General features: G+C 39.8%; 2 protein-coding genes across 2 annotated transcripts; one reads left to right on the top strand and one right to left on the bottom strand.

The window, feature by feature from the left end:
* Positions 1 to 977: 977 nt before the first annotated feature.
* Positions 978 to 8,076, top strand: LOC126804102 (DNA topoisomerase 2). The gene is made up of 19 exons (XM_050531876.1): positions 978 to 1,594; positions 2,238 to 2,530; positions 2,612 to 2,678; positions 2,763 to 3,033; positions 3,120 to 3,319; positions 3,407 to 3,616; positions 3,694 to 3,807; positions 3,901 to 4,011; positions 4,089 to 4,253; positions 4,356 to 4,697; positions 4,791 to 4,924; positions 5,012 to 5,366; positions 5,458 to 5,644; positions 5,730 to 5,779; positions 5,857 to 6,285; positions 6,372 to 6,561; positions 6,661 to 6,728; positions 6,841 to 6,940; positions 7,224 to 8,076. Exons 1-19 carry the CDS (start codon positions 1,025 to 1,027, stop codon positions 7,784 to 7,786), a joined length of 4,419 nt encoding a protein of 1,472 aa, XP_050387833.1. The 5' UTR covers positions 978 to 1,024; the 3' UTR covers positions 7,787 to 8,076.
* Positions 8,077 to 8,628: 552 nt separating this feature from the next.
* On the bottom strand, positions 8,629 to 10,101 carry LOC126802410 (40S ribosomal protein S23). Its single transcript, XM_050530036.1, has 4 exons — positions 9,989 to 10,101; positions 9,262 to 9,417; positions 9,026 to 9,152; positions 8,629 to 8,941 (listed from the first exon to the last, which is right to left on the bottom strand). The coding sequence occupies exons 1-4, from the start codon at positions 9,991 to 9,993 to the stop codon at positions 8,801 to 8,803; spliced, it is 429 nt and encodes a 142-aa protein (XP_050385993.1). The 5' UTR covers positions 9,994 to 10,101; the 3' UTR covers positions 8,629 to 8,800.
* Between the last annotated feature and the right edge of the window lie 2,617 nt (positions 10,102 to 12,718).

Here is a 12,718-nt window from a genome sequence, read left to right as displayed (position 1 = left end):
TAAGGGGGAGTGTTGAAGGAAAAACACCATTAGTGTGCATTTATTAAAGTAAATAAAAGGATGAGTTAATGACGTTTATGGTCAACGGATGTAAGTCATGTAACAGATCAATCACCATTATGTAGCCTTAATTGCCATTGTAATAATCATTTTTTTCTATTATAATATTGACTTATATATAAAGGGGATTATAAATGAGATGAGTATATCATTCTATTTTCCCTACAACAATATCATATATTTGCTGGTTTTTCACGAGATGGGCCGAGACTGATTTCTCACCCTTAAACCAAGCCCGGCCCTCTACCCACCGGGCCGAGCTTATAACGGGCTTTTATGCGGGTCAGGCTGGGCTTTAGGCCCATCAGGCTTGTGGGCCTTCATCGACCTACTTGATCCGCGAGTTTAATGATGAGGCATAATTTTTTTTTATTGATCGCTATGCCTTTATCTGTTTTTAATAGAATTTTTAACTAAGAATTTGGATTCCAATTGAGTCACGTATTTGTCTTGCTGAAAATTTCGGAAAATTTTGGTAAGTACAAATAAACTAAAACCACATTACAAATGAATAAGTAAAAGAGTGCCCTAAGTAAAAATAAGGTGTAGAAACAGAAGTAAGACAATATGTATATATAATTTTTTTTTAAAAGGGAGTAAGACCGTATATTAAGATTCCAATGAGATTGAAGTTTGTGTACATTGTATCACAAATGTAACCGAAAATGCATCTCAAGTGTACATATATGGTTAAACAATATCTTGACGCACCCGATCACAACTCTCCTCCATCGACCTCGGTGAAACCCTAACTCAACCCACAGCCGTCTGATCCTTTCAAAATCCCGCTCCAGACCCCAACGCATTTCAAAATTCAAAACCCCCTTCTGTACCGTTTCACCTTTATATCTCCCCCCCCTCTCTCTCTCTCTCTCTAAACTCCATTCCCATCTCTCTCTCTCTCTCTCTCCTCTCTAATCTCTCAAAGCCCAAAACGCACCGTTTTGGCCTCCAACCAAAAGCCATGGTGGTGGAGAAGAAGCGCCCCCTCCAGAGCAGCAACAACTCCAACACAGCGCCGCCCATGGCCGCCGGCGCCGGCAAGACGATCGAGGAGATGTACCAGAAGAAGAGCCAGCTGGAGCACATCTTGCTCCGGCCCGATACCTACATCGGATCCATAGAGAAGCACACCCAAACTCTGTGGGTCTTGGACAACGACGAGATGGTCCAACGCGCCGTCGCCTACGTCCCGGGGCTGTACAAGATCTTCGACGAGATTCTGGTCAACGCCGCCGACAACAAGCAGCGAGATCCGTCCATGGACGCGCTCAAGGTCACCATCGACGTCGAGGAGAATTGTATCAGTGTGTATAACAACGGCGACGGAGTCCCGGTGGAGATTCACCAGGAGGAGAAGGTCTATGTGCCGGAGCTGATCTTCGGTCATCTGTTGACGAGTAGTAACTACGACGACACTGTGAAGAAGACGACCGGTGGACGGAATGGTTATGGTGCTAAGCTCACTAATATATTCTCCACTGAATTCGTCATCGAAACCGCCGACGGCAAGCGCCAGAAAAAGTACAAGCAGGTATAAATATTTTAGGGTTTAGTAGTTACTTGGAGTTATCGAATTGCGAATTCTGTGTTTGATTTGTGAATGTTGTACTCAATTAGGGTTTGCTGGCGGAATTGAGTGAGAAATTGGTTTTCCATTGGTGCTTTGTGATGTTTTGTTTCGATGAGAATTGATTAGAGGTTTTAGAAGGCTACATGGTCTATGGTTTAGGGTTATGTGCTTAGCTTGGTTGCTTAATGTACTGTGTGGTATGAACACATTCATGCATTTGCTTAGTTAGTTGTAGAGATCAACAATGAGTGGCTATTAAGGCTACATTTAGAGATTTTCCAAGGTTAGTACATCAATTTTTCAGGCATTATAGTTTCAGTTTCTCCCATGTGCTTGGTTGCATCTGTTGTGGACATGAACGTAATTGGTGGCTTTATTAGTCAAAGTCTTTTGAAATTGTGGCTATATAAAGGTGTTAGTATAAGCAAACTGCATCGTTGGTTGTTAAACCAATTCTTCCCTAGGAAGAATAGCACAGTGTTGTGATTTCACTTGTAACGAAAACTGAGATGTAGAAGTCAACTGTTATATTTTTCTTTTTCTAAATGTATTTCAGGTAAAGATTTGTGTCGGAGGTTAATCATATTGGTTGTTGTGATTTCAGGTGTTTACAAACAACATGGGGAAGAAGTCTGAACCTGTCATCACTAAATGCAAAGAGAGTGAGAACTGGACCAGGGTGACATATAAGCCCGACTTGAGTAAATTCAACATGACATATCTGGAAGAAGATGTGGTTGCATTGATGAAAAAGCGAGTGATTGACATGGCAGGATGCCTGGGAAAGACTGTGAAGGTTGAGTTGAATGGAAAGAGGGTCCCTGTAAAGTCGTTTCTTGATTACGTTGATCTCTACTTGCAATCTGCTGGCAAATCTAAGGATACTAAACTTCCAAGGTACTTATAATGAAACTAGTTGTGCTGAATCTTCTTGGTCACATAGGGGAACTAGCTGACTATATTTTGTTTATTTGTCAGGATGACTGAGAAGGTCAATGATAGGTGGGAGATTTGTGTGAGTCTCAGTGACGGGCAGTTTCAACAGGTTTGTCAAACTTTTTCTGAACTCCAAATTTCAAAGTTTAGACTTGGAATTCGTATCTCATTTTGCTGGTTTTAATTATACCAGGTCAGCTTTGTTAATAGCATTGCTACAATCAAGGGGGGAACTCATGTCGATTATGTCACAAACCAGATCACCAATCATGTGATGAATGTTGTAAATAAGAAGAACAAGAACGCCAACCTCAAGGCTCATAATGTGAAGAATTATCTTTGGGTCTTTGTCAATGCTCTTATTGACAACCCTGCCTTTGATTCCCAAACAAAGGAAACTTTGACGATTCGCCCAAGCAGTTTTGGGTCTAAATGTGAACTACCACAAGAGTTTCTAAAGAAAGGTATGCTTACACTAGTTTAAAAGTTAAACTGGAAGGCTATTGTCAAGTGTTTAAACATTGTCCTCATATACTGATTATTTTTTCAGTTGCAAAGTCTGGGGTTGTGGAAAGTCTTCTCTCTTGGGCAAATTTTAAACAGAACAAAGATCTGAAGAAAACTGATGGAACGAAAACGGAGAGGCTCCATAACATCAACAAGCTGGAGGATGCCAACTTAGCAGGAGGAAGGAACTCTGAAAAGTGTACCTTGATATTAACTGAAGGAGATTCTGCTAAGGCTCTTGCTGTAAGTTGTCATTCTGGTACCTTCAGTAATAATTCAATACTTTTTATTCTTTATATAAAAGATTAAACCTAATTTTATATAAATTAGATGGCGGGGCTTGCTGTTGTTGGCCGGGACCATTATGGAGTTTTCCCATTGAAAGGTAAAATGCTTAACGTAAGGGAAGCCAGCGCAACTCAAGTCAGGGATAATGAAGAAATCAAGAATATTAAGAAGATTCTTGGTCTTCAACAAGATAAAGAATATACCAACATCAAATCTTTAAGATATGGACATCTGATGATCATGACTGATCAGGTAAATTTTAAGCTTCGTTGGTGTAAATTTTGTTTCGAGATTCTAGTTTCAATATTAATAGGTTGTCATCTTTATAGGATCACGATGGCTCCCACATAAAAGGGCTGCTGATCAATTTCATTCATTCCTTCTGGCCCTCTCTGCTGAAAGTTCCATCATTTTTGGTTGAGTTTATAACACCTATTGTTAAGGTTGGTTCCTGCTTATTTATTCCATTCTTTATTCAGAGTTGACCTTTTTTAAGGATACCTGTAACTTGTAATGTGCTTTGCACCTTTGCACAGGCAACTCAGAAGAATGGGAAAGAACTTGCATTCTATTCAATGCCTGAATATGAAGCTTGGAGGGAAAGTTTGAGGGGCAATGCAAGTGGCTGGACCATTAAATACTATAAGGTTTGCATTTTAGCCTGATTGTATTATATCTTGTCAGTAGAATTATGATACTTATACTCACTTTTCTTTCATTTTAGGGGCTGGGAACAAGTACATCAAAAGAAGGTAGGGACTACTTTCAGAATCTTGATTTGCACAAGAAAGATTTTGTTTGGATAGATGAACGGGATGGGGAGGCAATTGAACTTGCATTTAGTAAGAAGAAGATAGAAGAGAGGAAGAATTGGCTTCGGCAGTTTGAGGTGGAAGTTTGGATTAAATATACTTCTATAATTGTATTTGCAAATGACATTTTCTTCTGAAATTATTGTTGATGGTATCTTATTGAGATTTCTTATTTGCAGCCTGGTACTCATCTTGATCAGAAGGAAAAACTTGTAAAGTACAGTGACTTTGTTCACAAGGAGCTTATACAGTTTTCCATGGCTGATCTGCAAAGGTCAATACCATCGATGGTTGATGGATTGAAACCAGGTCAAAGAAAGATACTATTCTGTTCTTTTAAGAGGAACTTTGTCAAGGAAGCAAAAGTTGCCCAGTTCTCTGGTTATGTGTCTGAGCATTCTGCCTACCACCACGGTGAGCAAAGTCTTGCCAGTACAATCATTGGGATGGCACAAGATTATGTGGGCAGTAATAACATTAATCTCCTTCAACCAAATGGTCAATTCGGGACCCGTAACTTGGTAAGATTCATCAATCTCCTCTCTTCATCTTTAAGAAGATTTTCATCATTTATGCAGTGATGGTTTACTTACTTCTATGTTTTCTTGACTTAGGGAGGCAAAGACCATGCCAGTGCCCGTTATATATATACTCGGCTTTCTCCTATTACAAGGTTTCTGTTTTCAAAGGATGATGATAGACTTCTTGACTACTTGAATGAAGATGGACAATCAATAGAGCCAACTTGGTATTCTTTCCTTATATGATTTTTGAATGTGAGTTTAAGATATGGTGGATAAGTATGCCTGATTGAATGGCTGTTTTTTTTGTACAGGTACGTGCCAGTTATTCCAACGGTTCTGGTAAATGGTAGTGAAGGAATCGGGACAGGGTGGAGCTCTTACATCCCTAATTATAATCCAAGAGACATCATTGCAAATGTTAGGCGGTTGCTCAATGGTGATGAAATGGTGCCAATGGATCCATGGTATAGAGGCTTTACTGGATATATTGAGAAAACTGTCAAAGAAGCTGGTATGAGCTACACAGTATGTGGGATTGTTGAGGAAGTCAACGAGACAACACTCAGGATTTCGGAGCTACCAATTCGTAGGTGGACTCAAGACTACAAGGAATTTCTGGAGTCTATCTCTCAAGGGAATGACAAGGCCAAGGATCCTTTCATCGAGGTATAGTCAACTAAAGTACATGACATCTGCAATATACCAAAATTTGTTACACGGTTTTTTTAGTATCTAATAAATATTATTCTTTTTGTAGGGTTTCACACAGCATAGTGATCACAGTACTGTCGAAATTCTAGTCCACTTGCCTGAGGAAAATTTGATGGCAGCCAGAAAAGAGGGTTTGCTGAAAAAGTTTAGACTGACCACTAGCATAGGCACAACGAACATGCACCTGTTTGATCCAAAGGGTGTAATCAAGAAATATGACACTCCAGAACAAAGTAAGTATTATCATCATTTGGTGTGGTTGGGTTAATGCTTAGTGATAAAATTATATAACTCGACTTTGCCTTTTCCTGTCTGCAGTTCTTGAGGAATTTTATCACCTAAGACTTGAGTTTTATGAGAAAAGAAAGGTTAGTTTATTTGTTTGCAGACATGAATGTAGGGCAACATAAATGGTAACTTGACTAATTTCATATCATGTTTGCAGAAAGTGTTGTTGGATAACCTTGAGTTGGAGTTGTTGAAATTGGAAAACAAGGTTAGATTCATACTTGGTGTTGTGAATGGAGAGATAATTGTGAGCAACAGGAAGAGAGCTGATCTATTCCTTGAGCTCCAACAGAAAGGTTTCACTCCTTTCCCAAAGAAAACTAAGTCTGTGGAGCCAGAGGTTGCTGGGGCAACTGAAGATACAGAAGAAACAGAAGAGAACTCAGAGGCTGTCATTGGTAATGGAGTACGAATCAGCGATTATGAGTATCTAATATCCATGGCAATTGGAACCTTAACCATTGAGAGGGTTCAAGCATTATTGGCTGATAGGGATAAAGTCAATGAGCAGGTTCTCGAATTGAGAGGCTCCACTCCAAAGTCATTGTGGTTGAAGGATCTCGATGCTCTTGATGTGGAACTAAATGTAAGCATGGTGACCACTCATATCACATACTTGTTCATTTATTTCATTCGTAAACGCACGTGTCTAATATACTTTGTTTATATCAGGAACTGGAGAAAAGCGAGGCTCTGGCAGATGAAGCAAAAAGGAAATCAAGAAACAACCAAGTCAGGAATGCGCCTGCTGCCAAGGTTTCCAAACCAGCACCTAAACCACGAAAGAACGCTAAGAAGGTTAACAATGCAGAAGCTCTTGCAGAAAGTAGGGAAACGTCTTTGAGCTCTGTGATGGAAATTGGTAAGCCTTTTACATAAACAACTGATATTAAACAACTGATATTGAGTTTGTACACTAGTGTTTTATACACTGAACCAACATAATCTGCCTGCTTTTCAGAGAAACCTCCTGAGGTGGTGAAATGTAGAGGTGCAGCAGCAGGTTCGAAGAAAGCTCCTTCTAATAAGGTATAACTAAACGCTGTTCCACTATTTGCATTTTCTAAATTCCTCTGTTGTACTGGAGTGAATGAATCAATATCATCTGGAACTTATGCTGTTTGTTTTTTGTGTTTAACAGCAAGCAAAATCCACAGTTGTGTTGTCTGATGACGATGACGATGAAGAAATGCTTGATTTGAAGGATCGACTCGCTGCCTATAATCTTGATTCATCTCCAGGTATGTATGCATCTCATAATTTTATCAGAATCTTTTCTAATGGGATTGCTGGAAGTAATGATTTTTGTTTAGTATTATTATGTATTTGTTGTCGTTCTCTTTATGCGGTTGAAATGTTCTCTCTGTACCAGTCAAAATGATTCACATATGAATACACCGTTTTTGTTATGTGGAAACTGGAAAGCTATAATAAGTTCATGGTTGGAAAGAATAAATTAGCACTGGTGTTTCATTCTCTTTCCTTTGCCATAAGTTGAGCATTAACATAGTTTTATTGTGACAGATAAGGAGACTGAAGTGCTGGTAAAAGCAGCACAGAAGAAAGCAGCTAGCAAAAAGGCCACACGAACTGATGACGATGATAGTGATGACGATTTTGAGGTGGAGATAGCAGCTGCCCCAGTAGCAGGAAAGAAGGGAGGCAGAAAGCCTGCTGGAGCTGCAAAGGCTGCAGCAGCGGCTAAGCCCCCTGTGGCAGCCAAGAAGCGAGGTGCAGCGGCTAAGAAGGAATCTCAAACATCATCATCTTCAGGCCAGAAGCTCTTGACCGATATGTTGAAGCCTGCTGCTGAGAGTTCTGGGGTTTCACCTGACCCTAAAGTGAGGAAGATGAGGGAATCTCCATTCAACAAGAAGAGTGGTTCTGTGTTGAGCAGAGTTAATCTGGAAGACGAGATGAATGGGAGCGAAGAGAAAATGGAAGCTCCAGTAGCCGCTGGAAGAGCTAGACCACAGAGGGCTGCTGCTCGTAACAGGAAAATGATTCTGATGAGCGACTCTGAGGAGGATGCAAATGACAGTGATGAGTCTGAGGTGGAGGAAATCGAGTCTGATGATTCTGAGTAAGAAATCTAGTTTAGCGTAGTGAATTGTTAGGAGTTCTGGAAATTTCTGCTCATTTCCTCTTGCATTTAGTGTTTGCTGCTTTATTCTCGTTCCTGAACCAAGATTACTGGACGACATATGGTGTTGTACTTGCGTAGTGTCTAAAGTCTAAAGCAGTAAATTCTTTGTCAAGAAAACGAGGCTCTATTTGTTTGGAATATTTTCTTTTCTTGCCTTGATTGTAGGTGAAGCAGAGTCATATTCTAGGTAGTGTTGCCTGCTGTTGTGTGGTCTCTTGATTTGAATTTGTGAACTGTAAAATTAAGTGGTAAGGTGGAAGGGTACCCACCATGTCTTGGTCCAGTTAGTCTTTGTTTTGGATCCCAATGAGGCAATGACGAATGGAAGGGTACCCACCATTTTGTATGTCTCCAATGATAGAAGATACTCTCCTTATTTGTCTAGCTTAAGGTTAAGTGTTGCAAATTTAAAGAACTCGAGGGAGAAAATCAACAAAGTTTCGAATAAGATCAGATGAATTTTATTTGAAGAAAAGGAATAGGATTGATCTCATCTCATTGTTTCGCTTCTCTTTTTAATGGTTACATTATTTGGCCATTTATCTCCCTTTTTGGCCCTTTTTGATGATAAACCATAAAATACATCATTGCTGATTCAACTGCATCAGTATTCATAATTGCTAGCTTAATAATTCAAGACCGACTCATTGAAGTAATTTTACTAGCCGCAGGAGCCTAACATAAATCAAATTTGGGTTTCTCCACAGTAGATATGAGAATACGTAAACTGAACCTAAATCAAACCGGGGGAAGATTCTAAGAGAACTAATGAGATACAATATGTCGAGGTTATAACGGTCAACAGTCGACATATAAAATAGGGCCAAGATATGGAACAGTGACTGATAGTCCACAAGGTAAAACATAAGCATCTGATTACATGCATAGCCTTAAAGAGATGACAAAATTGTATCTAAATTAAAACATGATAGCAGCACATCAGATATAACATCACTTAAGACCTTGGCTTCTCCTTCTTCTCCTTGAAAAGGGCCAGGAGTGACACTCCTGAGACCTTCACAACCTTGAACCTGACTCCGGGAATATCACCAACAGCATGACCCTTACGTCCGAACCCAGCAATCAACACCTCGTCCTGCATGCAGGAACAGTAGTCAGTAAAGCCATAACATATAACTCAGTGCTGGTTAAACATGAAATAGTTATCTACTATACTGACATTCTCCTCAATGTAGTTCAAGCAACCATCATTGGGCACAAAGGCGGCAATCTTCTTCCCGTTCTTGATAAGCTGGACTCTGGCACACTTTCTAATGGCGGAGTTAGGCTGCTTGGCTTCAATACCACTGGAAAGAAAATACACAATGTCAGTTAAAACTATATGTCCAAGCATTCTGACCTCAAAGAATTGATTTTCAAAAATTATAAAAGCGGGTTCAAGATTATACCGCATACATTTTCTCAAGAACAATGCCTTTAGCATGGGAAGAACCAGCAAATGGCTTCTTCCACTCGTTTCCAAGATGTGACTTCTTGTACGACTTGTCGGCCCACCTTTGCCTTCTACGGTGGTCCTTCAGCTTGCGAGCTGCTCCCATTCCACGCGTCTTCCTGTTAAAGATGGCAGGCAGTCATTTCAAGCAGGGTATAATACCGAATGAAAACAAACATGAGACCAAACACAACTCAGTTCAGTCCCCTCCACACAAACCCTCAATTTCAAAATGAAGTGTTTAGCTGCTGTTAAACTAAAACAAACAAACAAACTTCGAAATTGAAATCAAAATCTTATATAGACTGCTCATTTAAAAGAAATGCATACAGAATCCGTGCACTTCTCACATCAAAAAAGTGTAAGAAAATGCACACTTTCTAACAAACGCACTTGATTGTAAATGGTTCTTACTCCTCTTGTTTTGTTCTATTGAACAAATGGTTCTTACTCTCTTAAATTTCTGAACAAAAAATTCATCAGGCCTCTTCAGTAAAGACATGATTGCAGAGATGACACAGGTCCCAACATAAGCCGAAAACTAATTCGCATTCGATACATGCCAACTTATCAAATTTGGAATCTAGCAACCTAGCCATGAGGAGAGAAGTAATTGAATTGAGACTAAGTAGATCCTAGACGAGAACCGAGGGAATAATCTGAGAGAGAGAGAGAGAGAGAGAGACGGACCCCATGATGAGCGAAGGCGAAGAGGCTCAAGCAACGACGGCGAGAGAGAGAGAGAGAGAGAGAGAGAGAGAGAGCTTCGGGTGGGTGCGGCAGGAGAGCAATAAGAGCTTTTTAGGCAATGAGAAACCCTACTGCCTTTGTTCTACGTCTTAAATACTACCCTCCTTCTTTTGGGCTTTTTGTATATGGGCCTGTATCCTCGTCGACCCACTTATATCTGTCCTTTTTCTGTTTTTATTACCGAGAAAATGTTATTAACCTCTTAATTTTGAGCTTTACATTGGGCAAGAACATAAATTTTGTTCTTAAAAAAAAAACAATTGTCTCATGTTTAATGAAATCCCTGTAATTTATAATTGGGATAACGACCAAATGCACAAAAACTCTAGAAAACATGACAATTCCAATTTTATGTGCCCAAGCCAATGTTTACTACCTTGTCTCTATAATACACCACATAAACACAAATTTCATCTTTCATCTCTTCCCGATCTCCCAATTTCTCTAAAAAATCTCTAGTTCGATCCGAGGGCGAGGAAGTTGAGCTCGGCCTAGACGATCATGGTGGAAATAAAGCCAAGGCCTTGCGAGCCTCACCCAAGAGTCTTTGGACGATTTGTTGTGACGATTTTGTCACCCAAGGCCTTGCATGTTGACCTTCGACGAGGCTGACACCGATGCAGACCTCTCTCGCCGATGACACCGATGACAACCTCCCTTGCCAACGTTGATGACCTCAATCTCCCTTGATGATGCCAGCGTTGCTGGTCTCCAAAGTCGACAGGCTCGCTCTGCTCGTGTCTCTCACTCTCCTTGGCATTCTTCTTCTCAAATCTCATGTGTTTATGCTTTAATTCAAGAGTTGGTCAATATGAGGATTCAAATTAAATTTCTGAATACGAATGATGTATTAATGTGTACCATTCAACAATATACCTAGGCAAAGGAAATTGATGATAAAGACATTTCGTTTTTGTTGAATCCCACTTCAATTTACTTGGAAGTGGGAAAGGTATGGAATGTATATGGTTGTTGGGAACAGAGATGGAATCTAACGTTACCAATTTTGGTTTTTTATTTTGTATTATTTTTCATTATGAATCTATAAAATGGTTTATGTTTTACTATCAAACTTTTGCGGCATTAGTGATATGTTCACCTGTTTTACAAATTATTGGGGGTTAGTAGCTCTCTTACTATGGTCAATAATGCTTTTATAAAGAGATTTTAGAAAATATTGGGGATTAGTAACACTCTTATTGGGGATCAGTAATGTGTTTATAAAGAGATATGTAACATGTTTTTATAGGTTTCGATAATGATTGTCTATAATATTGGGGCTAGCAACATGTTTAATGGGTGTCAGTAATTTATTATTGAGAGTTATTGGGGTCAGTAATTTATTATTGAACATTAATGTGGTCAGTAATTCATTGTTTATAGAGTTACTGGATATCAATAATACACCATAGTTAGGATTATGACATGTTTAATAGGGGTTAGTAACTTATTATTAAACATTACTGGGGGTCAGTAATTTTTTCCAGCAACCGACTATCAGACTCCGGCGACCGGTGATCAGACTTGGGCGATCGGTGGCTGTAGTCCAGCGAGGTTCCGACAAAGTGTCATCTTTCGTCAACTTTTTCTTTAAATGTGTGTTTAGATAAATGAGGGTAAAATAATCATAAAACTATGTCTTTTGTACTAACTGGATAAGTTTTAGTTTACCTTATGTTGAAATGGTCACATTTTTAATTTTGTCATTCAAATGGACAATGAGGGGATCAAATTAGTCTCAAATAGCCATTTTCCTTTATTTTTATTTCGAATCAACTATAACATGTAGACAAACAATCAACAAGTACTAAGAAAGATACACGACCCTTTTGCTCTTCTAAGGTTTTAAGCCACAAGGGTGTCCGAGTTTTTGATGGAGTCGCCGCCGCTGGAGGAGGCGTGTATAAGGCTATTGATGGAGAGGATCCAATCTTTAACTCCTTCTATTTGTGTGGGAGGATTTTGAGCAACAAAGAGGTGATGATCATTTTGTTTGCGACGACTATGTCCTCTATTTGTAATCTCAAAGAGAGGGTGCTTATTCATCTATAGGAGGAAGATGCTTTTGTATTCCAATTCAGGGACCAGAAGGAGAAAAAGATTGAGTCCTCACTGGAGGGCCATGATTTTTCAACAAATCAATGTTGATCTTGGTCGAGTATGATGGAATTGGTCGATGGCATATCTAAACTTTTTGAATGTGTGGGTGGCGGTGCAAGGTCTTCCAATGGCAATGCGGAACAAAAAAGCTTTTGCAGTGCATTGGAGACTCGATTGACACCTTCATCAAGCTAGATCAAGAGGCTATAAACCTGAAGGAGGTTATTTAGCATGTTCTTATTGCTCACAATGTTCGTCACTGAGTTTTGACACGTCAAATTTTTGACTTCTCGGAATCGGTCTCGATAGATTTGGTTTTACACTATGTGAAATGTCATGGGTTATGTATGGAGTGTGGGCTCTTTCGCCATGGTGGTACGGCCTATGATAAGGTTGTGGGGAGAATGCCGACGATGAGGGAGACCACAAGATTGGTGCCAACAGAGAATTATGGGCTTTCTTTGTGGCGCAACCAGATGTATCACGGTTGCCGACAGAGGTCGAGATTCCAACAAGGAGAAGATGGGAGGAGAGTTGTCGTTGTTGGTGGTGAAACAGGCGAAACAGTGG

Source organism: Argentina anserina, chromosome 7, assembly GCF_933775445.1.
Source record: "Argentina anserina chromosome 7, drPotAnse1.1, whole genome shotgun sequence".
NCBI lineage: Eukaryota > Viridiplantae > Streptophyta > Magnoliopsida > Rosales > Rosaceae > Argentina > Argentina anserina.
Note: the sequence above shows the minus strand (reverse complement) of the source record. Positions and strands in the feature narration are given on the sequence as shown.